The sequence below is a fragment of the Cyclopterus lumpus genome, chromosome 6 (genome assembly GCF_009769545.1).
Source record: "Cyclopterus lumpus isolate fCycLum1 chromosome 6, fCycLum1.pri, whole genome shotgun sequence".
Taxonomy (NCBI): domain Eukaryota; kingdom Metazoa; phylum Chordata; class Actinopteri; order Perciformes; family Cyclopteridae; genus Cyclopterus; species Cyclopterus lumpus.
Window position 1 is genome coordinate 1,600,001 of NC_046971.1, and position 10,447 is coordinate 1,610,447.

The 10,447-nt window shown below is 45.0% G+C and overlaps 2 protein-coding genes across 3 annotated transcripts in view; both read left to right on the top strand.

The window, feature by feature from the left end:
* Nucleotides 1-2,169, top strand: part of syt8 (synaptotagmin VIII) — a 10,358-nt gene extending 8,189 nt beyond the window's left edge. Inside the window, exons 7-8 of the mRNA XM_034534482.1 lie at nt 746-879; nt 1,388-2,169. Coding sequence (XP_034390373.1) covers nt 746-879; nt 1,388-1,624 — 371 coding nt within the window. The 3' untranslated portion in view covers nt 1,625-2,169. The remainder of the gene's footprint in view (nt 1-745; nt 880-1,387) is intronic.
* Nucleotides 2,170-4,506: 2,337 nt separating this feature from the next.
* Nucleotides 4,507-10,168, top strand: LOC117732707. 2 transcript variants are annotated; one of them, XM_034535816.1, is made up of 4 exons: nt 4,507-5,266; nt 5,370-5,495; nt 5,822-6,006; nt 6,117-10,168. In XM_034535816.1, exons 1-4 carry the CDS (start codon nt 5,179-5,181, stop codon nt 6,969-6,971), a joined length of 1,254 nt encoding a protein of 417 aa, XP_034391707.1. In that variant the 5' UTR covers nt 4,507-5,178; the 3' UTR covers nt 6,972-10,168. The 2 variants fall into 2 exon arrangements, with proteins under 2 accessions (XP_034391707.1, XP_034391708.1); XM_034535817.1 differs by having other exon boundaries at nt 5,083-5,266; nt 5,370-5,450; nt 6,117-7,037.
* Nucleotides 10,169-10,447: the final 279 nt, after the last annotated feature.

A 10,447-nucleotide genomic window follows, 5' to 3' on the forward strand; every position in this document is an offset into this window, starting at 1 on the left:
TGTAAACAGAACAACACAAGGCTGTAAACAGAACAACACAAGGCTGTAAACAGAACAACACAAGGCTGTAAACAGAACAACACAATGCTGTAAACAGAACAACACAATGCTGTAAACAGAACAACACAACGCTGTAAACAGAAGTGCTTTAACCAAACCAGGTAATTAATCAGCCATTTGTTTACATTCATTTCAATCATGTTTATTTTGTACAATCCAGTGAATGTCAATCAAACTGGTTGTTGATTTGATATCAACCCAAATAATTTTTTATTTATAAATTTTTATAAATTGTTTTTTATAAATCATGTTTAAAAAAAAATGTAATTCAGGGATTGTCAATCAAACTGTCAAACTGTCAATCAAACTGTCAATCAAACTTGGTGTTTGAATCTGTTTTCATTTCTTTCAACGCGTCAAACCGAATAACATTAAAGACGTGAACAATGACCTTCAGTTGACCATCTGAGACACCTGTCAATAAACAATCAATCACATTTAGAGAAACCAAAGAATCATTTGTTTCTGGTTTAAATCATAAAAGATATTTCTAATTATTTCAAAAACACTTTTCATCATCGACATATTTCTTCTAAAGATGTATTTTCTTGTTTTTCATTGTAGTCACAGACTCTAATACGCCTCAGAGAAGTAAACAGACATTTCCTCTTTCTTTTGAACAAATACCCCCCCCCCCCCCCCCCCCCCCCCCCCCACGTGACCTCACCGACCTTGTGCTCCTCAGACCCCTACGTGAAGGTGCAGCTGGCTCTGGACAAGAGGAAGTGGAGGAAGAGGAAGACCTCGGTCAAGAAGAAGACGCTGAACCCTTATTACAACGAGTCCTTCACCTTCGACGTGACCTTCGACCAGATCCAGGTGAGAGCGTCTATTTAGTTCACTCAGTGGGACATTTTAAAAGTGTTCCATGCTTTTATTGTGAAACATCAGCAGCAGGAAGTGTTAATGATCCATTCAAATGAGCTCAGAACCTCCTTTAACTTTATTTATAGTCCATTATTAGACCTTTTATTAATGTCTGAAGGTTCAGCTCATAGTTAAAGTTACTGAGCCGAATAATTAATATTATATTATTGTTCAGGTATTTTTTTCTCCACCATTTTTTAGCATTTTAAAGTTAAAGTTAAGTAATCCCTCAAAACCTTCTTAACTTATCATTCCTGAATTTGCAACCTTTATTTTACTTACCTTTTTTAATTTTTATGCATTAAACATTGTCTCCTGAACATGTCTTTAAAATGCCATTTCCGTATTAATTGCCATTGCACTCTGACGTCATTACCAGTCAGCAAAGTGAACCCAAGTGGGACATGAAAGTCGTGTGTCTGTAAGAACCGAACCCGAACGGGTCCTGCCTCCCCCCCAGAGGGTGAACCTGGTGCTGTCCGTGTGGGACCAGGACACCGTGAGCCGGAACGACGCCATGGGGAAGATCTTCCTGGGCGGCGACGCCTCGGGGAACCAGCTGCGGCACTGGGCCGACATGCTGTCCAGCCCGCGGCGGCCGGTGGCTCAGTGGCACCACCTGCTGTCCGCCGAGCAGGTCAACAGCACGCTGGTCCTGAAGCGGAGGATCCCACTGCGCAGCCGCATGCCCTTCTGAGGGCCCGTGACGTCAGCGCATGTTTTAGATATATATTTTATATTATATTTCAATCAATCAGGTTGGAAGTATTATTGATTTGTTGTTGCACTTGTTGTATGAATTTTGATTGTGTTGTAAAGTTGTCTGATCAATATTATGTCACATCCACGCGTTTAACATCTTAACGTCTTATTTGTGTAGAATGTTATTGTTCTATTCTTTTGGCGAGCCACAACTTGAATATTAGAAAACAGATTTCTTTGATGGTATTTTAAATTTGAGATGTTCAGCCTTGAAAAACACAAAACACATTTTATTATCAAATGAAATAATAATCTAAAGTTTAAGTTTTATTCCCATTTACAGCTCACCTGAAATGTTTGTGAGTAAAAAACAACGAAGTCTCACGTGCACTGAAGTGTTCTCACGTGCACTCTCACGTGCACTGAAGTGTTCTCACGTGGACAAAAGAAAACACAAAATTACAAAATGAAAAGAAAAGAAAAGTAAGAAAAAAGTACATCAAATAAATGTGTAATATAAAGACAGATAACGAAATATAAAATGATGATTATACCCATTTTTTACATTTAATTGTAATTATGAAAAATATATATTTTCTTATCATATTATCAATATTGTAAAAATGATATATATATATATACATATAATATTTACAATATTAAAAAAATGCATTCAATTACTTAAATGTTTCTGTATATTTTCTGTGTTTATTTAATTTGATATATAATTATTTTGATCTCTGCTTTTTGCTTTTGCCATTCCTTGAAGGGCCAAGCTGTCAATCAATCGGCTTTTTGAGTAATTTGTTCGCAAAAAATGTATAAATAAATATTTACAAAAAGATATTTCCAAATAAACGGGATAATGAATGTAAAGGCCTGTTTTTATTCTTTTATATTTTATTATTTGTCTTAAATTCGTTTATTTTTCTACTGAAGATTTGCTCTTTTTTTATGACTAAATTATTTCTGGAATGTCCAAACTTGCGTGGTTTTGACCTTTGACCCCTTTAAAACTAAACCCCGAGACACGTGAGTTCAGCAGAGACCAATCAAGCTGAGATCAGCAGGAAGTGAGTTCTGCTGCTTCGGTTCTCCAGAGATCCGACTCGTTAGACGTCCCTGATGCTGACTCCTCATCTCCTCCTGGAGGAGGAGATGAGGAGTCAGCATCTCCTTGACTCCTCATCTCCTCCTGCAGAAGGAGATGAGGAGTCATTATCTCCTACAGGAGGAGATGAGGATTCAAGGAGATGAGGAGTCATTATCTCCTCCTGCAGGAGGAGATGAGGAGTCAGCATCTCCTTCTACAGGAGGAGGAGGAGGAGGAGGAGGAGGAAGAGGAGGAAGAGGAGGAAGAGGAGGAGGAGGAGGAAGAGGAGGAAGAGGAGGAGGAGGAGGAGGAGGAACAACAACAGGCTCCAGATCAGCTCCCATATAATTGTTTTCAGACCGAGCTGCTGCCGCTTCAGTCGGTCCGCTGACACACACACACACACGGACACACACAGACACACACACACACACCTACACACACGGACACACACACAGACACACAGACACACACACACACCTACACACACACAGACACACACACACACACACACACACACGGACACACAGACACACACACACACACGGACACACACGGACACACAGACACACACACACGGACACACACAGACACACAGACACACACACACACAAACGGACACACACACGGTGAGTGCGTTACTGTGATTACTTCTTTAACGTGAATGCGCGGCTCATTTATTATTCTTTTAAACTATTTATTTATTTAGCAACATGAGCAAAACATTTACTTTGAAAAGAGAAAAAGAAAATTATGAATTTTGTATTTCAAAGTGTTTTATTCTGCTGTTTTTGTACAGATTTAAGTTGACATGCATGTGCTATCATTATATAATGTTGTTTTTATTATTATCATTATTATAACACTATTGTCCCACGCTTGACTGTTTAACCTTTGATCTTAACAACATGGTTCGGATGCTTTCTGTCAATCAACTGACTTTTTAAAGTTTATCGCTTAAAGTGAATATTTATTTAATGGGATCAGATTAAGTAAACTTCAATGTGAACGTGTTGGGAAAAAAGTATTTAGATCAATTACTTATGTAAAAATACTCCATTACAAGTCAAAGCATTATTATTGATGTTCCTGCTCCAGTGGGTCCCAACATAAGGGTCGGGCCCCTCCAGAGGGTCGCCTTATAGACCTGAGGGAGAAAGAAGGAGAAACTAAGCCTGTCGCATGTTTTTATATCTGAAATAGTTTATCTTAAATATTACTATTAACCGCGTGTGTCAGAATAAATACAGTGCAGTTAAACAGTAGAATATTTCCAGCTGAAGTATAAAGAAGCATAACATGAAAATGTTGTAAATGCACTTTTCACCCTTTATGTTCCCACCACTGAAAACCTCCATGGCAGGAAAGTGTGTGATATTTGGTCAGAATTAGAATATAATAATAATAATATAATATATTAAATATAATATATTCAATAAGAACATATGCCTTGGGGTTTAGGTGCATTCAATAAACATATTAAATAAATAAAAGCAAAAGGTCAAGTAACATAAATAAAGATATAATATAATATATATATATATAATATTAATTATATATATAATTACAGCGGATTTATATATATATATATATATATATATATATATATAAATACTATATCCGCTGTAATTATATCAAGTTGTGTTTTTATAATCGGCATTGACTAAATATTATATTTCTACTCATAATTAAACGTGTTGACGTCCTCACTGCGTTGATTTGTCTGAGGGGCGTTTGTTTTAGTGTCTCGTGTCAGACGTGAGAGAACACGACCGGCTCAGGCGCAGACTCACACTAACGCCGCCCTTTTGAGAGACGCCAGTATCAGCATCGAGCCTCCCTCATGGCGTGTTAAGTATTCCGCCGCGCAGGCCTTACAGGTGGTTTCTCCTCTCGGGACGCGGATAACTCCGGCTCTCCTTCCGCGTGGTGACCGACAGCTGAACTCCAGCAACGCGCGGCCTCATTTTAATAACTTTATACGGAAAGTGTTTTATTTTTTAAAGCACAAGGAGGTTGTGAACACAACCTGGCAGGCAAGCTGCCGGGGAGACAAAAGCCCCGTTGAACCCGAACCGCATTCGAGACCGCGCTGCAGGGGGTCGGGCTCTGCGCGCGCGGTGCTGGAGCCCGAGCGACATCCGTCACGTTTCACGGCTGTTAGTCACCGACGTTAGCCGGTGAGGCGAGGCGGCTTCACGGGGCTCACGAGACGCGCTGCTCGTCGGGTGTTCAACGCGCCGCCATGTTGGCCCCGTCCCCCCGGCGTGGGTGCTTCCAGTCTGCAGCGGCCTCACGTCTCCCCTCGGGGCCGGACTAACCGCGGGGGTCCGGGGGTCGGGGGTCCGGGGGTCGGGGGGTGGTCCGTCCGATGGAGCCGCCGCGTCGCTCGGCATGCCAAAGATGACGGGGCCGCCTGAGCCGGTTTCTGCGCTCATGTCTGCAGGAGGAGGAACATGGCAGCCGAGGAGGAGCGGAACAAAGACCCGAGTGCTCACGAGCTGCTGGATACCAAGGTGCTCCGCAGGCACCACGGGAGGATCGGTGAGCCTCGTCGTCGTCGTCGTCGTCGTTGTTGTTGTTGTTGTTGTTTCTTCTGCTGCACGGTGCACGACGCTTCACTGCAAGGTGACCTCTCTGTGTGCAGGTCTAGGGAGACCCCCGCACAGCCTGCTGAAGACCCGCAACGCGCCGCACACCCAGCCCACCGCCCGCCCGCTATGCGCCGGTAGGTGGGGGGAACCAGCGGGACCTCGGCCTGCAGCAGCCTTCGGTTGGTTCGCCCTCCAGTCGAGAGAAGTTTCACACGTTACATAACTTTAAAGCAGCAGCTGTGTGTGTGTGTGTGTGTGTGTGTGTGTGTGTGTGTGTGTGTGTGTGTGTGTGTGTGTGTGTGTGTGTGTGTGTGTGTGTGTGTGTGTGTGTGTGTGTGTGTGTGTGTGTGTGTGTGTGTGTGTGTGTGCTAATGGTCACACACACCTCCTGACTGTATGCAATGTCCCGAGTTATTGTAAAGAAATGTCCGTCTCATGTAACATACACTTTATTATCTGTAGTCAAGTCATTCAATCCCATAATGACCCCGTGTGTGACCTCCAGGCTCCTGTCCAAACCTGATGATGAGTAGGAGCGAGCGGGCCGACGCCAGGCCCGCCCCCGTGGCCCTGACCCCCCAGCTGCCCCCCCGGGCCCACCGGCCGCTCTGCATGTCGGTCTCCTCCGACAGCAGCGGCCGCTTCCGAGCTCTGGAGACGCAGGAGTGGAAGAACAACCTGAAGGCTCAGGTACCTGCAGCCGGGAGCTCGTGAACATGCTTATTGGACGACTTTCTGAATGTTGAACTGTGTTTTCCTAACTGTGTTTCCCCCCCCCCCCCCCCCCCTGTGCGTTGCAGATGGAGCAGGCCCACAGCGCCGGCGCCGCCAGCAGCACCGGGTCTCTGGAGCGGGCGTCCCTGTTCTGCGCCGCGGCGTCCAGCCCGGTGGAGATCCTCAACAAGAGCAAGTCCTCCAGCCGCTTCTCGCTCTTCTCGCCGCCGTGGAACAGCAGCTCCGAGTCCGACTCCAACCCGCCGTCGCGCTCCGGCTCCAAGAAGCTGCGCAACTACAGCAGGAGAGCCGCCACGGGGCCGGCGGGCGCCAGGGCCCCCGACACGCCGGAGCCCAAACCCGCCGGCCACGAACACTTCCAGTACTCGGAGCCCGTCATCTCCAAGGTCACGGACTACATCTACGTGGGCAACCTGAACGCGGCGTACAACGGGCGCGCCCTGTGCCGCAACAACATCGACAGCGTCATCGACATGAGCAGCGTGCCGGGGGAACCGGGCCCCAGCCTCAACCTCGTGCCGTGCACCTGCTCGCGCGGCGCCCGCCACAGCTGGTCCCGCCTCAAGGTGGACATCGGGGACGTGCCGGACGCCCTGGGCGACGGCCCGGCCCTGAAGCAGCGCTGCTTCGAGGACATCAACGAGTGCATCGACGCCTCCGCCGGCAAGAGGAAGCGCGTCCTGGTGCACTGCCGGGACGGCTTCTCGCTGGCGCCCACCTGCATCATCCAGTACCTGATGGTGAGGCAGAACATGAGGCTGATCGCCGCCTACGAGCTGCTGAGGGCCAGGTACCCCGTGAACATCCGGGAGAACCACCAGAACGTGCTGGTGAGCCTGGAGAGGGCGCTGCGGCCCGGAGGCAACACCGACCCCGAGTGCTTCAAACAGGCCATTTCACGCAAAGTGGCGTGGACTTGACTCCGCCCCCCCCCGTGGGATTAGATGCCCTCCTAAAGACAACCAGGCCAGCTGGACTCCCCCCCCCCCCCCCCCCCCCCCCCCCCGTCCACTGGTCACCTGATATTATTGTCCCCACTTGAGTTCAGTGGTTGTAAAAGTTATGAATTGATGTATTTCCTCTCCAGAACCTGTAAATGTGAGATGGCTGTGCCCCCCAGGAGACTCTGTGCCCCCCCCAGGAGACTCTGTGCCCCCCCAGGAGGCTCTGTGCCCCCCCAGGAGACTCTGTGCCCCCCCCCAGGAGACTCTGTGCCCCCCCCAGGAGGCTCTGTGCCCCCCAGGAGGCGTCCCTGTAACATGCAGCTTGGTGTTGGCCGTGTCGTTGCTGTCGTCTGCTTCAGTGCCGTCGTGGTGGTGTTTCATGTCAACGGGGGATCTCAGGACGTTATTGATGTCATCGCAGCACATGGTGGGACTCATTCAGCTAGCACCGCAACCTGGTTCACACCTGGCACTGCAATGCATCTTGGGAAGTGTGCAGTGTTTGCCACTGTTCACCTTGACGGAGGCCGAAGTCCATTTAATAATGAACCAAAACACTTTAAAACTTGTCGGCTCTCTTTAGATTTAATCAGATTATATTGAACAATCCAGACGTTTTAATGACGTATTATGAGCTGGAAGTCAAACGCCTCTTGCCAAAAACTACATTTTTGAAAGGATACACTAGAATACATCATGATGGTTGTATTAATTACCTTTTATTAATTACCATATCCTCCATTTTCACAGAGCGCAGCTTGAACTCCACTAACGTGGGCTCAGCTCGGCCCGATCAGGACCGCCGCCATGTTTGGTTTTCACCATGTGGTGAGCGACGCCATGTTGAGAGCCGTGAGGAGGCAATGCCTCTCTTGAGCTTAGAATTCACAGGTTGGAGCAGCAACATGAGTCAAAGTAGGATTTACGTTTCGTCTTCAAACGCAGTTCATCTTCGCTCCGTCGGGTCAAAACAACAGCAACAAAAGTACCTTCTTGAGTTCGTATGTTAAGTAGAAACAGAAGCCGGCGCCTCGGAGGCGGATGTGATGCCAGGTGTGAACGTGCTTTATGACACAAGTGAAGTGAGAGTTTTTCCTTTTTTTAAAACTATATTTTGCTGGTAAATAAATAACTAAATGGTTGTTTGGATGTTCGAGCCATCGTCGCCGTGGGAAAAGAAGTCGGTTCCCTGTTGGAGCGAAGCTGCGACTCAGATATTGATATTGATTTGTCACTATTGGATCAATCGGACTCTATCCAGGAGAAGGCAGCTTTACGCTGTTTTATTATTATTATTATTGTGATTCTGGTTTCCCCTCCGAGGTCCTGCTTGGTGGAGGAGGCCCACCCGTCCTCTGTGAGGACCACGGTGGTGCTGTGACTGTGTGACCTTTGACCTGGTGGACGTCTCTGGATTATCAGTATTATTGTGCCACCAAACGGTCTCACACATTTATCACAACTCTGGAAAATATGTAATCAATCAGTCTGATCAGCGATCGTCTACTCGCCCTGCGCTCACTGGGGCTAATGATTATTGATTATTGATTACTTTTTAATAAATGATGGCAGAAAATAGTTTCAGGGGGCATTCAAACGTCTCATTTTAACCTTCCAAAAGTCCAAAATATTTAACTTAACAGTGATTATAAAATAAGAAATCAGCAAATATTCCTATTGGATAATGTTTGGTAATTAATGCTTTGATAAATTACTTTAATATTAATTGATTATTACAATTTATTTTGGATCAGTTAATAGTTTGAGCACCAACATTCGGACATTGCAGGTTTTCATACTCACTAAATATATAATTACCGAGAGGACGACTTTTTTTATTTTTCAGCCAAAATTATAATCTGAAAACAGTCGTTTGAATATTTCAGGTTATTTGGTTCACACGAGTTCTCTCCATCCGTCCTACTTGTTGTTTGACCAGGTAGAGCAATGTGAGTACGTTTTAATGCGCACAAATATTCAGTCTTTTGCCCCAAATTCCTGTTTACATGGCTAATAAAAAAATATTTTTCCGTTACATGCAGCCGTGAATACTCTGCTAACGTTGTTGGTGCGATATTTACGCAAATCACATGTTTTATTGTTTAAAAGTAGGCGTACAGCCACTGGGACACAACCCCCGTGACATGAATATTCTGAAAGCGCTGTTTACAATATAATTCATCCTAAAAACCTGAATAATATCGGCATATCCCACGATTGGAATAAGGCCTAATGTGGAACAAAAACGTAATATGCTTTGTGCGTTTGAATTCAGAATATTCACCATTCTGAGTAATCGTTGAATATTTGTGTAAATTGAGTCAAATGGCAGCTTGTTTCTGGATATCAAGAGGAGGATCCTAGTTTTCTCACTTGAGATTAAAATTAAATGTTTCTTTACAATTGGAATGTTTGCCATTTTAATAAATGATTTTAATACGATGCAAAGTTGAGCTCCGAGAAGCCTGAAAAGGCTTCAGGTGGTTTTAGATAATTGTGCCGATCCAAACCAATCGGATGCTTGAGGCTCTAATCTGGTGCTAATGGTCCAGTTAGCTAAGCTCAGTTATAGTTCATGTAAGGCTCCACATCCGCAACCACAGGCCGCGTCCTGGTTGAGCTAACGGTTCCTTTAGCTGAACGTTTGGTTTAAACAGTTTGATGAATAATTACCCTCTGAACTGTGAGACCTTCATCAAAGCTAAACGTATCGTTAGCATGAAGCACGAACCAGACAGATTATGGCGCACTAATGGAGGTTTTTCTATCTTGGACTATACTAGTTTAAAAGTACAAATCATCTGGTTTGTGGTCCAGTTAAAATGTGGGTTCTAATTACTTTCCAGTTTATCAAAGAAACGTTAAAGCTGAAACTATTTTAGTTAGCTCGTGAACGTTAGCTTCTGGTTGGCTAACGGAACAATCGAGCAGAGACTGTGTTTAGTTGTAAAACTTAGCTAACGGTTGAATCGATGCTCTAAACGTTGACGCCGACCTTCGCAGCTAAAGTTGCTTCAACCGCGGAACGTATACAACAGATGTTGCCCTCTTGATTGATTTTTTAAATGTATATTAAAAATCGTTTCACTCACAATTTGAGAACAGAAAGATGCTCGTTGAGGAAAAACTTTGGCCTGTAAAGATCATAAAAAAACATGTTTTGTCTGAAACGGCAACATTGCACTGTTTTATTTTTGATTACGTTTGAATTAGTTTTATTTAATTTAGTTATATCCGTTGTACAGGACACGTTTAACTGGAGAGACGGAAGCTGGACGTTCGGTACCTTCGTCTTGGAGTCGTCTTGTGACCGTCCGGTGACACTTTGCACACTTTGTATGACTTTTAACTCTCGATAATGTCGTGAAATGTTGAATATTTTTTGGGGGATGTTTTAATTTTGAGCAAACAAAGTGTGAACATGACGATTGTGTAAAAAAAAAAAAAAGGTC